General features: G+C 27.2%; 2 protein-coding genes across 6 annotated transcripts in view; both read right to left on the bottom strand.

The window, feature by feature from the left end:
- LOC107448007 (uncharacterized) overlaps positions 1-21160 on the bottom strand; it is a 134138-nt gene that overhangs the window by 55979 nt on the left and 56999 nt on the right. The window contains exon 1 of one of the 2 annotated variants that reach the window (XM_071179901.1): positions 7399-7408. The exons of the other annotated variant lie outside the window; for it this stretch is intronic. The gene's annotated coding sequence lies outside the window, so the exon portion shown is untranslated. Of the gene's footprint in view, positions 1-7398; positions 7409-21160 lie in introns of those variants that run through there. 2 annotated transcript variants of the gene reach the window in all.
- On the bottom strand, positions 4438-19163 carry LOC107444299 (uncharacterized). 4 transcript variants are annotated; one of them, XM_016058400.3, is made up of 7 exons: positions 18947-19163; positions 15962-16063; positions 14594-14652; positions 7488-7595; positions 6232-6270; positions 4878-4901; positions 4438-4588 (listed from the first exon to the last, which is right to left on the bottom strand). In XM_016058400.3, exons 2-7 carry the CDS (start codon positions 16044-16046, stop codon positions 4511-4513), a joined length of 393 nt encoding a protein of 130 aa, XP_015913886.2. In that variant the 5' UTR covers positions 16047-16063; positions 18947-19163; the 3' UTR covers positions 4438-4510. The 4 variants fall into 4 exon arrangements, with proteins under 4 accessions (XP_015913886.2, XP_015913887.2, XP_042908037.1 ...); XM_016058401.3 differs by having other exon boundaries at positions 18930-19113; XM_043052103.2 differs by having other exon boundaries at positions 18835-18960.

Below are 21160 nucleotides of genomic sequence, written 5' to 3'. Positions count from 1 at the left end.
TCTCTCAGCCTATATAGTTTTTATAGTTTTGTTTTTCATCTTTACTTTGTTTTCGTTGACTACTCTACGTTTTAATTTCAAATAATTTTTGTTTTCTTTACTTTCACGTCAGGCAAGTCTTGAAAATGAGCTCCTATTTTTGAAGTGCTTCAAACATGCCGACTGTTATTTCATATTTGTTTATTTTTTAAAAGAACGTAGTTTCCAATCAAGTAATATCTTACCGCTACAGTTTCCTTGGAGTTTTTATTTACGATTAATGATGATTTTCCCTTAACACAAATGATAAAAGTAATTTTCTTGTTTCAAAAATATATTGATTATATTTGGAAAATATAGATTAGATAGGGAAATGGATAGGAAAATGATGACCCATGAGCAAAGCTTAGGAAAATAGGTTATTAATATTTCAGTGAAAATCGATAAGAAAAATATTTCGTGTTGTTAAGGTGTCACAGTACCCAAAAAATGACTAAAATATCTAAAAAAATTATTGCTTATTATAAAACTTCAAACTATTTCAAATGCCCTGAAAAAAATCACACAGGCCTGCGATGAAAAAAATACAAGGGGTCTGATAGCTGAACTTAATGTATTNGATTATCCTAATACAGAAACTTGTTCAGCAGACAGACTTTAAAGTGCTTTTTCTCATAGATGATAATTTTGCGTTTTAATCCTGATTAAATCTCTAAGGAATTGCTTAAGATAAAACCTTGAAGTAAAATTTTTTTTAATGTATAATACACTTGTCTAAACTGTGCATAGAATAAGAACTTTACGCGGTATTAAAATTTTTACAGCATGTTATATATACCTAACAAGAATTTTTAACCTTTTTTTCTACTCTTTTACAAAATTATCTATGAAAAATATCTTAATTGATATATCAACAAATGAATACACAAAATTGTTAAGATGAATATTGTAAGCACTAAGAAAAAAAAGTTTTTTCAAATATTTTAAAATAAAAAAGCCTTACGGACTTAAAAATTTTGAATTTTTTCAATTTATTTTAAAATTTAAAAACAGTTAAGCAGTTTAATTATTTTTTGAAGATAAATTATTGATTATAAGTTAAATGAGCATATAAAGCATCCACAAAATGAGTTGTTGCAAGGGTACTGTGAGAAAATGCCTGGAAAATCCATTAGAATAACAAACTTTACAACAAATTCAGGGAACCAAATATTGTAAAAACTATTAAGGTATATAAATTAAAATTGAAAGGAAATATTTTACACCAAAAAAGATAAAAACGAGCAAAAAAAGGGAAAAAGGTATTTTGTCTTATACTTCAAAAAAGAAATCTACATATTTTTCTCACTTCTCTTTTAACCTACGTAGAACAATTGGCTATTTAGGGCCACATTTGCTTAAATTTTATGTGTTTTTGTCAAAATTATTTTTTTTCGAATAAAAGAAGTAATATTTGCTTTTATAAAATATGGCTACCATGCCAAATAAGACATATTGTCCGTCAGATGGTTTTCAATTAACCAGACTCTAATAGCAAAATCAAGCAGTCATACGAGAGAAAAAGTAAAAATAATTTTTTTTCATTATAACTCAATTTCACTCAAAGTACATAAAAGGTCAGTTCAAATAAGATAGGCAGATGGAAATCTACAAATCTTATTTAATTAATTAGTTAGTGACAAAGTGGTCAAAAAGGCACAAATGAATTACATAAGTGCATACCAACTGAAAAAAATTGTAATAACAAGCTTTAGATCATAACTTGCTTCACAGAATTACAAAATAACATAAGATCCATTGAATTCAGTAAATTCTAACGAATTTAACACGGATATAAACAAAAATGTATTTGGATGTTCAAGTGTTATGTAAATTAGATGAGAATTTATGCCTGATTTTACATGCTAACAGAAATCAAATGTTTGCTGAATGCAATAAATGACGCAAATGTTTAAGATAAGCAGTACCCCACAGAGAAAGACAGTATGGTCATAACTACCAGAATGTGAACAATTCAAAACACCTTTTACTTTCTTTTTACCGAAGTAATGACATTTGGTAAAATCAACTATAAAATATGATTTAATTACCATGCTGTTTATTAGTCATAATTTGGTTAATTTATTGTGATATTTTAGAGCATGGCAGGATAACCATTTATTGGGTTAAGTTTACTTTTCAGTGCTGTTGTTCTTTTCTATTAAATGTTGGGTAATAAAAGAACTATAATTTTCAAAACCAGGATGAAAAACCGTTATCATACGAACAAGAAATTTAAAAAATTACTTGTTTAAATGCCGTTCGTTTTACTCACAATAATTTCGAATACTTTGACACACAGTGCAGCAATCGCATTGAAACGGAGAAAAATAATGACTTAAAGAGAGCTATTGTTATTTTGGGGAAAGATCTTAAATAGAACATCTAAAATAATATTTTTTTTTTGTTTAAACAAAATCTTAGGATTTGAGCATGGAAAATATGATCCCTCAAAATAAGCTTTTAATTTTGATGAAATCATCAGTATTATTCTCAGGCTCAACAAATAAAAAAAATTGGCAAGTTAAGAATGTATTTACTCAGTTCTTTTGTCACCATTAACAGCTTGTTTTTATACGAAAAGGTCTCAAAGGGTTAGCATCTTGGCATAGATAGGAAGATGATGCAAGCGTTTTTTGATCTCTTGGAACAAATCTTGATAAATAAATTTTTGAAAAAAACAGGGTTTCTACTTTTATCCTTGAACGTTGGCCAGAGAAAGCAAGATATCAGTGCATGCTTAGATTTATTAAAAGTAAAGAATTAAAAAAAGAGTGTTTTAAGGAATTTTTTTGAAATTTGAAATTAATGAAATACAAGCAATTGTTCTACATGCATCTTTAAAGAATGCATTAAGAATTCTACAGTTTAGGATAGTTTTTAATTACATATGGTGCCACATAACTTTGAAATAAAAAGTTATTTTAACTAAGAGAACTAGAATTCAGTTTTTTTTAAGTCAGTTAAAAAAATGGACAGTAATTTGATTAAGTTTTAAAGTGACTGTTTTCAAACAAGTAATTTGAATAATCTGATTCGAAACAAGTGATTAAAATCAACTGATTTAATTTTAATTAAATTTAAAAATTCATGTTCAATTTAATAAATTTTGATGAGAATTATGAAATTAATTAAGGAATCCAACTTTTTTCACATTGAAATTGTCAATGAATTTAATCAATCTTGATTCAAATCATTAAATTTATTAATGAATCCTATAAATCTTGATTTAAAATTTTCAATTCCTAATTGAATTCAATTTTTCTTCATTCATATCACTAATTTGACTATCCAGTTTTACCAATCTTAATGCAAATCATTAGACTCTTGATTTAAATCAATCAAATCTTTATTTAATCTAAATTTAATTATTCGAATCTCGATTCAAATCTTAATTCAAATTACTGGAAACATGATTCGAAACATTTAAATCTTATCAATTTGAGTTAAATGATTAAAGTAAATTTCAAGCTAGTGAATAGAATTATTGAGTGAATTAAGGGAATAAAATCTTTGAATCAGTATTCAATCCGATTGCTTACAAACAAATCGGTATTTTAGAAAGAATTTGTTTTTACTAAACTTTTCTTAGATATGAACAAATAATAAAACTTTAATTATGTTTTATTCTGAGTTAGATTTATCGAGAAAAGTTTGAGTCAGTGAATTGTAATAACAGTTGGCAATAAAGTTAGTTTATAGTAAATAGTAGGCAACAGTGTTTTGCTCATACATTATTATTCAAAAACATTTAAAAAATTTTTTGTAATTTATTAGAAAACTTTTAAGAACCATAATAAGAGATTACAATTATTAAATACATATTTTATGTTTTAATGAGTAAAGTTGCTGTTAATTTAGGTCGCACTAGAGCTGCACAATGGGCTATTGGCGAAGGTCTGGGAAACATCCCGGAGGATGATCCGAAGACATGCCATCAGAATTTTGATCCTCTGTGAAGGGGATGGCACCCCCGCTTCGGTAGCCCGACGACCTGCGCGCGGAGTCGAGCACTTTACGGTAGTACAGTTTAACGAGGATCAATACCGCACACCCTCGGTCCCTACGCAGACTGATCCAAGTGGTCACCCACCCGCACATTGACAGCAGCCAGTAATGCTTGACTTCGGTGATCTGCTGGGAACCGTGTCTTAACGACCAATCCACTGCGGGACTTTTAATGAGTAAATAAAATTGTTTTTGGAGTTATTAGAATAGTTCTCGTACATAACAAAGTCCAAAAATGTCACACGTTAAATACATTTCTAAAATCGACACCTTGTTTAAGTAAGAATTAAAATACGTTAAAAGTTTCTATGAATTATTTCGGAACATTTAATTAAAAACAAAGGAAAACTTACGTCGAAAGATGATCGGAAGAGAAAGGTGTGTTGCTTAAATGCAATGAAATGAAAATAATTTTTCTTTATTTAAATCTTTATTTTCAAATTAAAAAAATTTTCCACTTCCATAATTGGAGACTTCATCAGTGCTAATGTCCATGCTTTTTCTTGTAGATATCTTCCAATTCTTTGAATTCATACTTTTTAAACAAATTTAGATAGCAGGCCTGAAACGAAAATGGATTTTTAAAATGGCATCTTCTCAGAATGTCTTTTCATACATGAAATGACTATTTTAGGCAATGATGTGGGATTTTAATAATCAGTTCGGGTTCGTAAAATATCGTCAAAAACCATTTTCAACAGTAAAATTATTAATAATTTATCGTTTATGTAATTTAATAATATTTCAGCATTAATGATTACTCAAGATTGATGTAAATCAATAATTTAATGATTTAATTACTGTTGATTGTATTCGTTTATTTCATGAAATATTAATGATTGTATACTTACAACAGATTCTTCGTACTTTTCTTCCTGTAATGAATTATAAAAGTTTGTAATAATATTTCTGTTTCACATTTATGCTAAAATATATGCTTTAGAGAAAGAACTTGTAAAAAAACAATTTAATATTAAAGAAGTACGAAAAGCTTTTTCTTTAACCTATTTAACTAGATTTGTGCTTCCTAACTTATCCGCTTGGCGTGAAGATGAATATTAAAATTCTTTCAAGCAACAAGAACAAAGTTTTCAATAAAGTTAACTTTATTTTTATTAACAACACTTTTCGAGTTCATATTTTAAGTCCTTTTCGTCAGTTGGAGCGAAGAAAACAAGTATGTTTTGAACTCATTTCTATATAAATTTATTTTTCATGTGGGGCGTAGAAAATATTGAAGATAAAGTGATTATTGCCGATAGATCAAAATCATAAAACCCATGTGAAAAGTAACTACTTATAAATTATAGCTTTACACATGTGTTTTGCTGTGAATTAAACTTTGGTTTATATATTTTTTTCAAAGTGGCTGGGACTTAAAATAAGGAAATGAATAAATGAAATCGGATATTAATAAATTAAGTAGGGATCAGCATATGAAATTTTATGGAATTTCAAGTACTGATACGGAGAATGGTTTGTAAAATGCGTGAAGAAAAGCCAAGTCTACGTAAAATAATGTGTTTTTATTTTGTTTGCATTAAGTTATTGTTTAAACTTAAAACAATAGTTTTTATTATTGATAAATGGAGATAAACGTTAAATGAGTTTACAAATTTATAACGTTGGTATACTGACTTTAAATAGTAAATAGCGTTATTTAAATATGACATTATTTCTAATTTTACTAAATTTTTATGGGGAAAATAGTAAACAGATTTATAAAAATATTATGGTAAAAATTATGTTTGAAAATGTCCTTTTAAATCTTAACCTTTGACTGCAAAACGCATTATATCTATTATAATGTACTTATTGCTAGCAATGTAAAAATCTTTCAAAAAACAGTTACATCTATGCACTTGTTAATCAAAGCTCCGGTGGCACAGTCGTCTGTGGCGTAACTCACACAACTGGCTGGAAAGCTGGGGGTAGTGAGTTCGAACATAGTAGTCGAGAAAACAACCGGCGTGTATACGTAGTAAGGTGCGAGTTAAATCCATCGTGGCTGTAAGTCCTCTCGTAGGATGTGGTGTGGAAGTTTGGGGATAAGGTAGCAGCTCAGGTGCTGTTAACGTCACTTAAGCGAAACAAAAATCCTACCTTGGAAATCCTACCATGCCCTTCAAGAAATAGAACCCTAAAAAATGGGGCTTGATTATGGTTGGATGATGAGATGTTTGTGCCTGTTAAAGACATACTTACTTCTTTGGACAACTCATTTTTTCGATAGCATCCAGTCATCTGTTAAAAAGAAATCAGCATTGTAATGAGATAATTCTGGAAATGTATCATTTGTTTTGAAACAATAACATTGAAAAAGATTTAAAACTCGATATTTGAGAGTGCATAAAAGAAGGAGACAAGATATCAAGCATGGTATCATTACTACCCTTTTTTATTATAACCGAGAATCTGGGGTAATATATGACAGAAGACTGTACTATATTATAAAAAGGACTACATTATAAATCTTCAAATAAGAATAGGCATGTGAAACAATTATTCCTCGCGCATCGCACACATGCACTAACAAATGCCGAGAATCTTTTCTTTCAAATATTTATATTCAGAAGAGAGATCCTCGAGCTATTTTTAAGTGAAGTGTTAGATCCCATAGTTCCCATCTCTCTATCAGATCTTAGTGTTCTATCTTTTCCTAAGGATTTTTCATAATTTAATCTATATAGTACCTTTTCTATATAAAATAGCAATAAAAACGGCAGAAATATTTAGTTTAATCACCATTTTGTTCCATTTTTCTGCGCATATTTTTTCTATTTAGTACTCTTTTCTTGAGTTATTTTAGTTTCTAAATTGCGTATCGTTTGCAAAATGGAGTGCTCTTATTAGTATCATATTATATTGATGTTATACCGTAAGAAACATTCTTGTAAAATTACCGTACTGTATTGCAATGACATTTCTGGTTAAAAACACTATAATTCTCGTAATAAAGGCTAAGGCATACGGTATTCAAACCATTCATTTGGTAATTTTTACGTTCATACGGCAACGCTTACTGGTAATTCTGGTACACAAAATTATAGTTCTTATTACCACACATTTAGTAGAAAATACAGAGCTGAAAAGTAAATTTAACCGAATGAATGGCTGTTATGCCATGCTTTAAAGTATTACGATAAAAATTATCAAATTTTATCATATGTTATGAGATTATATTTTATAGTTAATTTTACCAAAGTACTTCAGTAAAAATTACCGTAATTTTGGTGTTTCCTTAGAGCCAGAAAGGCGGTAAATTAACATTTTATGGTAATTTTGACAGTACATTTTCTTCTAAGTGTAGTATACATTTTAAAGTAAATCCTATTACGCTAAAGTATACATGGTTTTCATAAATCCTATCCCTCAGTTATTATATGAAACTCTTATAAGCATGTAATAGCATGTATTGGAATTGGGACTAAGAGTATAAAATAAATGCCAAAACAACTCACTTTTTCAAATAGGACGTCATCTTTGCATCCTGCTGTGACGTAATCTGCCATAGTCATATCAGATGATGGAAAAATTTCAGACATACATTCTTCAATAGCATTTTGGACCTTTAAATGAGAGAAGAAAATAAACAACGTTAGCTGCTGATAAAGTTATAAATAAACATAAATTTATTGAAGTATTGCGGAGGAAGGTTAAAAAAAAACGCTTGTATTGTTGCCAGATGATTTCTCAATGCGCTAGAAGAAGTATAAGAATAAGTTGCGCAATAAGAAGTTGGATGTTTCTCAATGCGCACCAATTTTAAGTTCAAGCTTAAACGATAAGAAAACTTATCTTATTTCTTAGTTATAAATATTATTTTATTTTTTGGAATTTACGCGTTAAATGAAGCACTGTCTTATTTTATTACAAACCTAAGTTGTTTATAATTAGATTTCTATGTTTAAATTACCTATGTTTTTATAGTGGGGGAAACGAAGCTCGTGTGGGCTGCTGGAAATTTTTTTTTTGTTTACCTGTCAAAAGTAAAACTATAAGCAGATTCCCATTATTGTTTTACGCTTTCATGTATAGGTGCAAGACCACACACTTAATTGTTTAGTAGTAAATTATAAAAAAAGTAATATATTTTAAAATTGTAATTTTTTATTTATTTAGACGCCAGATTTGCCACTTAAGACTATTTGTTTCAAATAATAGGAGATATAAGGTGGCTTTAAATAATAGGATATATTATAAAGATGCTTTCAAATAGTAAGAGGTATTGCAAAAATTATTTTAGAGATTGGAAAATTAAATCTTTTAAGATCTTTTAAAGATGCTTTTAAATGCTAGGAGGTATTATAAAGATGTTCTTAAATAGTAAAAGATATTATAAAGATGCTTTGAAATAATATAAGATATTATAAAGGTGCTTTTAAATAATAATATGTATAATAAAGATGCCTTTAAATAATAGGACATGTTATAAAGCATATATACATATTTTTTTCGTATTTTTCATTAACCGATAGAACTTTAGCAAATAATTTTATGGGGCTACAGTAGATGCATTTATATTGAGCTTTCTCTGAAAATTGGATTTATTGCTGTCTTACACATTGTTAGTGTATTATTTTATTAAATTGGATTAATTTTGGGAAAGAAATTAAATTAATTGGATTTTTCTCTCCGTATTTAAAGTTTTTATTTATTAAAATAGATTTTATTTTCTCACTAAATTTTTTTTTTTAAAATTCAAAATATTGATTACTCTTGATGTTTTTTTTATGCATTTTATGATTTTTAATAGAAGTTGTAAAAGGAGCTAAGAAAAATTCGTAAATGTAATAAATTGCAAAAAATTACTTTATAATATAAAATCCTAAAAAAATATATTATTAGTAAATTTTTTCCTACATTTATAAATATTTTTCCAACATGCTCTTTTTCACTTAATACGTAGTTTAATTGCGTAAGTACGTCATTTTCTGCAATTTCTAGAGTTAAATTATTCTATTCTACTCTATGCTAGACACCCCAAAAGATAGATACTTGCGTAAATAATTATATATTTTTCATTCTCTTGATTTTTTTTATTTCGTTTGTTTTTTTTAAGAGGGAGAGGGAGGATTTTTATAGCAACATTGCAATCATACTTGCTGTAAAACCTAAATATAACCTTATACCTATAATGAAAACTGTATAAAGTTCGTATTTTGCTCAACAAGACATTAAATGAGATATTGTAGAAAAGATTGAAGAATAACGTTATTAAATTTGCGATAACCAGCATCTAACAGAAAATTATGCTTCTTATAATTGTGTAAATTATACAATTATTATGTTTTCATTAAATATTTAAGCGAATACAACTACGAATGTTAGTATATTTAAGTTTAATTTCATCATATTTATGTTTAAAATTAAAATTAAAAATTTTCAAAAATTTGCGCTGGTGAATCAAATATTAAATATGTGCTGAAAAGTTGAGTTTTTTTTTTTTGATTTTTTAGTAAATTCTACTTATTTGGAACTTTTTGGTCAATATTGTTCTCATTTTGTACTTAGCATACGCAATTACATCATTTAATGTATTGTGAAAATTTGTACATATTACAACTCAAAAGGCTTTAATCAAGGTAACANATTTGGAACTTTTTGGTCAATATTGTTCAAATTTTGTACTTAGCATACGCAATTACATCATTTAATGTATTGTGAAAATTTGTACATATGAGCAATTCTACAAATAAACGCCAATTAGACGGTCAAAAAAAAAATTTTTTTTTTGAGGCACACTATTTCTACTTGCATTTTCTTTTTTTTTACACCCTAAAAAGGTAGGAAAAAGTCGTGAACATGAAATTTTTTATTTGTGACATACTTTAAATGACGAAATACCAATTTTCAATTTTTCCCGATTTTTCATTTTACGAACTTTGATTAAGTTTTTTTATTTTTGTTTTTTATACTAAAATACAATCTTATAGTATGAAATCTCTATAAATACATTTTAGAGAGACATTATAATAATATTATATTTATGTAAAGGTCGTTTTATCTGAATAAATGGCTCAGTTAAAATCCTCATTTTAAAAACGAAATTTATGACACATTTTTTGCATATAAGAAATTAATATGTTTGTTGTTGCTGTTGTTTGTTGTCGTCTTTGATGGCTATAGAGGACATAGTTTCAATCCTCTGCTCGCCACTAGCTAATTTTATATGAGCAATTCTACAAATAAACGCCACTTAGACGGCCAAGAAAAAAATTGGGGGGGGGGCATCTATTTCTACTTGAATTTTCTTCTTTTTTGCACCCTAAAAAGGCAGGAAAAAATCGTGAACATGAAATTTTTTCTTTGTGACATACTTTAAATGCGACATACTCTTTCTGACATACTCAGATAAATCTGAGCCATTTATTCAGATAAAACGATTTTTACATAAATATAATATTATTATAATGTTTTTCTAAAATGTATTTATAGAGATTTCATACTATAAGATTATATTTTAGTATAAAAATTGGCGTTTATTTGTAGAATTGCTCATATCGTCGCCTTGAAACTAAACCGTGGTAACTCAAAAAAGCAAATTTTTCAGGAGAGCAATTTCTAACTTTCTGCGTTAATGCTGATCGCGCCAATGCGATAACGATTTATCTGCTCTCTAAATTAATTTTATTGAACTATGAAGATAATACTTTGTTTCTCTAAAAGGGTGATTTTTTTTACACAAAGTGACCCAAATATCTCATTTTTCGATTTTTTTGAGTTTTACGGTTTTGTTTCAAAGCGACGATATGAGCAATTCTACAAATCAACGCGAATTAGGCGGCCAAACAAAAATAAATTTTTTTTTTGGGGGGGGGACGCTATTTCTACATGAATTTTCTTCTTTTTTATACCCTAAAAAAGCAAGAAAAAATATTAAACATGAAATTTTTTCTTTGTGACATACTTTAAATGACAAAATACCAATTTTGAATTTTTCCCGATTTTTTCAATTTACGAACTTTGATTAAATTTTTTTATTTTTGTTTTTCATACTAAAATATGATCTTATAGTATAAAATCTATATAAATACATGTTATTTAGACATTATCATTTCCTTATTTGAAATAAAATAAAAATAATGACTTACTTTAGCTTCAATTAAATTTTAATTTATAATAGTGTTCGAACCTAGCTGTTCTTTTTTCATTGAATTTAGTAATTTGCATTAATTGTTATGAAATTTTGCTACTATAATAAAGCTAAATTCAAAATTCTTGTAATATGTAATTGTTTCAGTTATATAAAAATTTTATTTACAATAAATAATATTTACATATAAGTGAATAAATTATTATAAATTAATCATAGATAATGCAATTTTTGGCTGCTTTTTGAACTGACTTAAACTCGGTATCGGATAAACATAAAGTACTTTTATTTTTCATTTTTTCTTCATATGGAGCATGAATTTTACACAGTACTTGCGCCGGTAAGACATCCTGAATATCAGGTGTTGCTGGCCATGTTAATACACATCTTTTTCTAGATAAAAAATTAGCTGTCAAAATACTATTTTGAATTTTTTCTATTTTTCCCAGATACCATTTATCATAAATGACTACAATCCAATCACCTGCAGCATAAGTTTCTGGGGTAAGTTTTAAGCTACTTACAGCGTCCACAAGTTCATTGGAAACCGTTTCGGTATATTTTGTTGTACTTTTCTCGAGGCCATAATGATCGCAATGACCATTCAAAATACATAAATCGCAAGACAATTATCGAAAATTGAGCTGACTTTCTTCAGATCTTGTCCAGAATATTTGATGCACAACAGTTGTTTGAGGCACTGATGTCACTTTTTCTGGTATTAAATTGTCTACTAATTTCATATCTTCTTCAGTTACTAAGAATGGTGTAATTATAGTATCTTTACTTTTAATAATGTCAACCATGTCTTGTGCACAAAGAACACTCTTGCCACATGATACAGCTGTGTCACACATTGCTTTAACGTTTCCACCGATTCCATCAGCAGCGCTTTTCCCATGGCCAGCAGCAGTGAAATTCCATGTAGCATTTTTTAAATTCAGTTCCTTACAGAAATGATTGAACAAAAGGAAATTAGTTTTATTCTTGTACTGTGTTGTGGGTCCATCACTTCGAAAATGAATAGTACTAATATCTGGGTTACAAGTACGAAGTTTCTGAAATACAGGTTTAAGTAAAGTCCAAACTGCAGAAGCATCGTGACGTAAACATTCAGAAATTGAACAAAACGATTCAAAGGTAACTTGATCAGAATCATTTTTTATATAAAGACCACCGGTTTGTAAAGAAATTTGTTTCTTTGTCGCACCAAAATGGACACTTTGAATCTCTTCATCATATTTACAATTATAATTTTGCGAAAAATCAACAACAAGAAGAGCATCATTTTTTTGCAAATTGTTTTTTAACTTTTCTAAAATTGTAAATTGATGTGAAATTCTATACGCATGAATCAAAAATTTAGGTATCTTTTCATTGAATTTTTTTATCAAATTGGTAATAGTGCAGCTTATTTTTTTCTTAAATGTCACTTTAACGTTATACACTAAATCTTTTGCTCCTTTACGTGTTATTTTTTCGCATTCCCATGTCATAGTTTCGGATGTTATATTTGGTAATTCAAAATTAGAACATTTATCACACTCTTTAAACATACACTTTTTTCTAGTATCATCACAACAAATAGATTTTATAAATTCTTTTACATTCTCAACTTTTACAATTTCATGAAAGCGTAATTTCTCCAACATAAGTTTAAAATTTTCATGCTCTTTACATAAACAAGTTTCATGAGCGGTAATTTTGCGGTTCATTACATAAAACGGTCGAAGTTTGAAGAACAAAGCTCTAGAAATTGTATTTTTCGATTCAGAATAATATTTTTTATATAAAATACAAATGGTATCAGCCAAGTAACGTCGTCGCATTTTCAATTTATTTTTTGTAATAAAGTCTTTAGCGCCGGGAGCTAATGAAGAATTTTCATCTCGTAAATAAAAATTAGTCACATCGGCTTTTAAATTACGACTCTTTTCACTTTGCATTTTTGCAACCGCCTCGACTGATTCAAACGATTCATTCTTAAATTTTTTAGAATAATGATGATTATAAAGACTTAAGTCTTTATCTACAGCACGACTTTCATTAGACAAATGATTTGAAAAAACAGATGCAAGTAATTCTTTTTTACTTTTGGTTTGAACTTGAGAAATTTGATGCTTTATACTTTTCACAGTATTCGTGGCGTACGATACACTTCGAAAAAGACATTTGTTTTTCTTTCTCATATTCAAAAATTTACTCTGTGTAAAAATTTACTTTTCCAAAAATTAGTCCTTTTTTTTGTTCTTCAAGTTGTTTTTAGCTAGTGGCGAGCAGAGGATTGAAGCTATGTCCTCTATAGCCATCAAAGACAACAAACAACAACAACAACAAACATATTAATTACTTAGATGCAAAAAATGTGTCATAAATTTCGTTTTTAAAATGAGGCTTTTATCTGACACATTTATTCAGGTAAAACGACCTTTACATAAATATAATATTATTATAATGTCTCTCTAAAATGTATTTATAGAGATTTCATACTATAAGATTATATTTTAGTATAAAAAACAAAAATAAAAAAACTTAATCAAAGTTCGAAAAATGAAAAATCGGGAAAATTTGAAAATTGGTATTTTGTCATTTAAAGTATGTCACAAAGAAAAAATTTCATGTTCACGATTTTTTCCTGCCTTTGTAGGGTGTAAAAAAGAAGAAAATTCAAGTAGAAATAGTGTGCCCCGCCAAATTTTTTTTATTTTTTTATTGGCCGTCAAATTGGCGTTTATTTGTAGAATTGCTCATATTACAACTCAAAAGGCTTTAATCATTATAAAATAAAATAATAAAATGTATTAAATAAATACTAAAAATTATTTTTTGCATGGACTTATATTTGGATAAGCGAATTTTACAATTAAATATTTCACTTAGATAATTCTCTTGGTATCGCGAAACACGCAACAACAAGTAAATAAATAAATATTATAAAAAGGTCAACATTTTGCACTGCTTTTCTGAAAAAAACTATTGAGACCATATTACCCAGATTGCAGTGACCCCCAATAATTTAGGGGCCAAATCCGTCAAAAAAAGTATACTTATTCATGAAAAGTTCGTTTTTTTGTTTGATATCATAATTTAAAATATCGTCTGTAATAATTAATTAGCATATTGGTCGCTATACCCAGGAACCAGTAAAATTGAGTTATTCCGAGTATTTTGTTTATTTTTTTGCACGTTGGCTAGTTATCAGTTAAAAAACAATTTACATTATTAAATGAGTTTAAAAAAGAATGTTCTCAAATTAGCCAAAAAACGTTGCGAAAAGTGTCGTTAACAGAAAAAGTACTTCTATGACTGCTAGGAAAACTAAAAAAGTGATTTAAAAGAATCCTTCCTAGAGTAAGAGGGATGCAACAACGATGATGAAGAAGTGCTAAAATATAGTTTAGATGAAGATATAAATTGTAGATTCAAGCAAAAATGTAAATAAAGTACAAGAGATGATGTCATAATACTCACTTCCTTGTCTTTTAGTTCATAACATACTGCTAAACCTTTTGAAAACTCAACATTTTTTTCTAAAAGTAAAAAGAAAAGTAATTTTTTAAGACTTCTTAAAAAAAGTGTGAATATCTGTCCAAATAATTAATTTAATAGTTTTTTTTCTTTTTTTACAGTAAACTTTTTTAATTGATTTAATATTGGTAAAAATCTTTGAAAACATATTTTTTAGAATTATTTAAATAAATAGAGGTTTTTAATTATAGTGATACTAAATATAGTGACATACAATAATGCTAATTTTGATCAAATATACAGTAAAAAAAATTCCGGATCTACTTACGATGAAATGTACCGGGAATGTGGGTGCTGATTCATTGAACCGTAAAATCTATTTTTACCGGAGCTTGTTATGAAAAAAATCTGATAATTCATCCATAATTTTTACAGCAAAAATAACAGTAAAATCGTTGAAGTATTCTAATTAAAAATCACGGTATTATTTTAAAATAAAAATGGATTTTGTGGATGTTGCTCTCAAAGAGCCGGTATCTTTACCATAATATAAACCGGAATTTTTTGTAGTATAGTCATGTTTTAAAAATATATCTCAATTCCTCAACAGTTTTTGTTTGTAAGTTAATGCCCCTGTATGAAATCTGTTATTCAATGGAATTTGATAAATATTTAACACATTGCCCAAGAATTAAATAGAAAAGATACTTATGAAAACTACACGCATTCTATACAGTGATTTGGTGAATTGTATATAATTGTTTTTTATTTTCCTTATTGTGCATTTATCATTGTATAAAAATAATTTAAAAAATAAGTGCATTTTTCATAGTATATGATGTGTACAGATATTTTATGCAATAATATTCCTCGATATTTTAGGCAATAAATGAGCAAAATAGTATATAATAATTCTCACATTTTACATTCTGCTGAAAATGCCAGGCATTCTAAACAATCAATTAAAATTTCATTGTTTTCGTTTAATTGATTTAGGAGATAATAAAGGACACACACACAGATAAACATCCATTTTTATGTATGTAGTTTACGAAACTAAATTTAGTTGTTTATTTTATTAAATCATTGCTAAAGCGCTTCAGTAAAAAATATTGATCCCTTAGACGTTCCCATAGAGTCAGAAACAAGGTAAAATTTTCCATATTCTAGTAGTTTTGAGCATAATTTATAGTACTTGAGTACTTATGTCAAATATCTAATAAAAATTATCCACAGTATAAGAGTACAAAATATAAACGCAACTGCAGGTTAGTTTCACAACAAAATAAAATTGTAATATATAATTTTCAAACTCATAATCTATTTTAAACAAGACGCTTTAATTATGGCATTAGCGTGTGAACAACTTACGACAGGTTGCTTTCTTCCAAGCATCGTTAAACTGATCTGCCGCAACGAAGGTGCATAAAGTGATGATCAAAATTAAATTCCTCATTTTAAGTTCACAAAAACCTGCAAATATAATTTGTAATATTTGTTGTAAAACGTTATTAACTGTAATATTTCAACTCAGGATTTCAATTCGACATTATGTTTCAAAACACACGAAATACAGCACACCCTTACAAGAGTACTCTGTAAAAAAATCCTATTTAAATTACAGTAAAAATGTACTGTCACCCTGAGTACAGTAGACATAAAAGTCATTTTACAGCAATATCCGTTTTTACAAAAATATTTTATAACGTTATTTTTACAGTATTTATTTAATTACAGTGTCTCAGTAATACTGTAAAAATTGTGTTACATCAAATTTTTTTATTTCGTAAAAGTTCATTGCATAAATGAGTTTTACTGTAAAAAGTGCCAGTACTCAGGGTAATAGAACATTTTACCGTAATTTGGTCTAAAATTTTTTGCAGTTAAGAATATTTAACATACTCTTTTTAAATCGAGTTTTAATAAAGGGAAAGTTCAATAATTACATATGGAACCTAAAAGATGAACAATAATCCTATAACTAAGATGTGCACACATATTTCATGGTTTAAATATGCACGATATTAACTACTCAACAATTATAAGTTATTTAGTTAAGTAAATTTAACTACGTTTCTAAGGAAGGAAATTTTGTCACAAAATTGTTAATAAGTTAAAAAAAATTCTCGTAAAGTATGTAAACATTGAAATAAAATATATACACGCATGTTTAAAAATTGTTGAAATTTTAAATACAATTTAACAATGTTTCATATTATTCCTGAATGACTCTACATAATAGTATTATAAAATAATATATTATATCACAGTAATTAGGACTACATAATGTACAATAGTTGATTCTACATTATATACTACTATACAATATTGGAAGATACATTAATTAAACACTTTTGAACACAAGTTTCTAATATTTTTATTAATTTTTGTAAAGAATACTTATAGAATTATTTTATAACTTCAGAGGTTAACACCTCTGCGATTAATCATACTTTTCGTTAAAGTTTAAAATGCATAAATTACCGAGGTATGAGGAACCAGTAAATTATGAAAGAAAAAAAATCTTCGAACCCCCCCCCCCCTGTGTCAGAAAATATAACAATTAACTTGTTATATGTACCGATTGCTGTGATTGTTGTTTGCAATAACCGCATAAAATTTCGTACACCAAGCTAATGTATTTAAACAGATTTGGACATTTTTGTTTATGAAAAAAAATAATATTTTGGTCTTATGTGTTTTTGCTATATCTTCAAATAACTTCTAAAAAATTAAACATAATTTTTGGAGAATTTTTAAATTCATTACAAAATTATAATTTTAAAATGAGAAAAAAATTTATGTCAAAAGTAGTTCAAGATATAACTATTTAAAGGAGTTCTTTCCTATTCCGCGTGCGCAGAAAAAGTTAATCGTTTTTAGATAACTAATAAAAAGTTTGTTGTTAATAGCATTAGATAACTAGATAACCGCATTGGAAAAGTTTGTAGTTAATCGCATTAGATAACTAATGAAAAAAGTTCGATTTTAATATCTTGAAAGTTTTAAAAGTTAAGTAAAAATTTAAAATTAAAAAATAAAGTCCGCAATTTTCTAATTACTTTTTTGTATCCTTCAAAGTCGCGCTTTAAATTATAAAGGCTGTTCCTCAAACTTCATTTCGTATTATAAAATAAAATTTAATAGCAAATGATAATCCCTTACAATAATCGTTTCTAGAGTTAAATGAAATGATATAAGGAAATGACACATACTTTTACGAGAAATAATGCCTCACAATATCAAAGTAATTTTTAACTAAACTTAATTCATAGTACAATTGTAATTAAAAAAAATTTGTTTATTGTAAACAAAATTGAAAAAAGTCCATTATTATTTAAAGAAATCATTTAAAAAGTACAAAACTACTTCGAAAAATAGCTTAAAACTTTTCAACTTTTGAGATATTTAAATCAGTATTTTTTATAAGTTACTAAATTTGATTCATTACTTATTACAAAAACAAATTTGTGCATGCTCAGTATGAAAGAATTACTTGAAGTTCTCACACCTAGCGCTATTTCTATTGAATTTCGTTAGAATTTTAAAATTAAATTTTGTTATTGGTCAAAATTTTTCCAAATATTTTGTTGAATTTTAATGAATATATTTGAAGTTATAGTAGAAAAACTTAAGACAAAAAATTATTTTTTATAAAACTGTTAATATTTCCATAAATATTTAAGCTAAGTTTACCAAATTGTATGCAATTAGTGCAAATAACATCCAAAATGATCGATAAAAATTAAAAATTTATTGTTATTTTTCTTGCCATAGGGTGTTTAAAAATGCTGGTTTTTAATTGTAATTTATTGTCGCCTCTTCAAATCTCAGAAAGTTTTAAAATTTAATGATAGCATCTGAAATTACATGGCCTAAAAACCTGTATAAGTTATAATATAATCTTCAAAATAATTTTTGGGAAATTTCAAAAAATGTCTAAAACTGAAAGTGTCTCTTCCATTAGGTAGTGTCTACAATAATTTATGCAATTTGTATTTGGCAATTAATGTTATATCCCATTTAATTTTGTGATGAATAATAGATACTTATTGCATGCTAATTTCGAAATTTGCATTATACAGTAAAAATAATAATTTAAAAAACTGCCAAGATCAAAATGCCAAATGACTGCTAGTTAATTAAATAGTCAATTTACAATGTGCATAGTTTCATTTGTTTGTGTAATAACTAAATATATTTTACACAATTTAGACATATATTTTTATAAAAAAATATTTTACCTAAGCATAAAGCAAGCTTAGGTAAAAAATATTTTACCTAAGCATAATGTTTTCTTATAATCTGGAAGTTGCTAAAATCTCAAAAAGATACTTACAATATTTTGATACTTACTAGCTTATTGGTAACCAAACTGATTAAGGAAAATAAGTCAAAAATATTTTTAAAGTATTTATTTTTCCTAAAATTTCCGTATAGACTTTAAAATTTAAGACATGACGCTAACATGAAAATTGTCTATCTTAAGAAAGATTTGAATAATATTGTAATACAGTTTAATTACAATCCCTCAATGTCATTCCGTCCTTATATCTAAGAAACAATACATTTTTCATTAAAAAAAGAAACAATTGCGTAGTTTATACTCCAAAAATAAACACTTTTGGTAACAAAAATAACAATTTTATTCATATTAGATCTATTATAGTGAATATAATGAAAATTCAGCGATGCAGAAAATTGGATGATTTTCCCTGTTAGCGTGTAAAGCAATTTTTTCTCTCCTAGATAATTCACCAATTTCAGCCTTGACAATGTATTCACGGTTCAGTGAGTCATTATCAAACTCTTCGCGTTTACGGAAATATGCCATGCAATTTTTGAAAAGATTATAGACTATTACAAAATTGTCACAAATACTGGAAAGGAAATAGTAAATTTAAAACTTTGAACACTTTAAGTAATGAATCAAACTGCTTCATGATTTGAATATCGTTACAGCAAGAAATTACTATATATCTTACAGACACGTTAAGGGCATATTTAACATATTTGTACTTGTTAAGTTTATTCGAGTCATTCTTACTTACATAATAGGTCATATTAAATAAAAAATAATAATATTTTATTGTTTTTCTTCATTATTTTTATATTTTATTCAAATATTTATTTAATATTTTAAGGCCAGTTACGATCCCAAAAATTACAAACAGCGATAGACTGCCTAGGTTATATCTTTAATTATTTTCATTTTATTTTACTGTTTTTTGTTTTTTCATTACTTTCAGTTAACTTTATGGTATCTTTCACGAAAAGTGGTAACACTGTACAAAACTGTGCTGACCATTGGTGATATTTTGAATTTTGGTGATATCGTTGTTTTCCCTTCTTCAAGAAATTATAATGTTTTAAATCGTTATTACTGTGATTTTAAGCATCTTTACCAAGCATACAAAGCATCGTGATTATACCATTTTCATACAATGTAAACATATAAAATATTAACAAATACTTTACATTTTATACTATTAAACTTGTTAATATAAACATATTCAGTATAATTAAAAAAAATCCCAATATTTCTTATAATTATGGATCGGAAGTCTTTTACAAATTCTTCAACAAATTTAAATTCATTAATTGCGTATTTTAGATATCTATAGCATGTTTTCAGAAAGGATAATGATTATCTTGATCATGACATTTTTGATGTTAAGCTCTTTTAAAGCTCATTTAGCAATAACAATAGTATGAAGATTTTGTCTGTGTGTCTATCATATACCTCCTGAACCTAGAGTTTTTAATTTTTGTCAAAATTTTAAGACAATGAAAAAAAGAGGCATTTTAGTTTCCTATCCTAAAAGTCCTAAAATTAGATAATAAACTGTTCGGGATTTTCCTATTGGGTTAAAATCAGCCGTGGTTTAAAATTAAACTATTGGCCATTCGGTTTTATGAAATATTTTAAAGATAACATCAGTGATGTTTTAAATAAATAGTCTCAAAAAGCTTCAGCGGCAAAATGCTACATGATTATACACTTCTTTCGCTTCAAAAAGTAGAAAACAACAGTCGACATGTTTCAAGTGCTCAAAAATAGAAGTCTGGGAAGTTTTGAAAATGGACGCCTATTTTTGAGCGTTTGAAACGTTTCGACTGTTGTTTCCTTTTTTATATATTTTTGGAGCAAATGAAGTTTTTAATCAGGTAATATCAGTGATATTTGCTAGCTTATAACTCTCGTTAATGAAAAAAGGGAGATTCCTGCAAGTTCATTAATATTTAACTTTTTTTATTCGTTATGTCAGATAAACTCAACGATCAACATGATTGTGGTAATAGAGATTTACTATGCCCTTTAATTAGTATTTTATCCTCTTGTTTATTTTGCTTATAGTTGAGATTTTAAAACGTGTTTCTATGAAACCAAATAATATAAAATCAATGGTAATTGAAATAAAAATATAAAATGTTGCACTGAAAAACAAAATTAATGAAAAAAATGAGAAATAGAATTTTCTCATTGGCTTAGAGTAAGCCATTGTTTCAAATTAAACTACGAGTGATTCGGTTTCAAGAAGTATTTTAAAGACGTCTATGGTGTTTGAT

The sequence above is a fragment of the Parasteatoda tepidariorum genome, chromosome 4 (genome assembly GCF_043381705.1).
Source record: "Parasteatoda tepidariorum isolate YZ-2023 chromosome 4, CAS_Ptep_4.0, whole genome shotgun sequence".
NCBI classification, from domain to species: Eukaryota; Metazoa; Arthropoda; class Arachnida; order Araneae; family Theridiidae; genus Parasteatoda; species Parasteatoda tepidariorum.
This window is presented reverse-complemented; position numbering and strand designations above follow the sequence as displayed.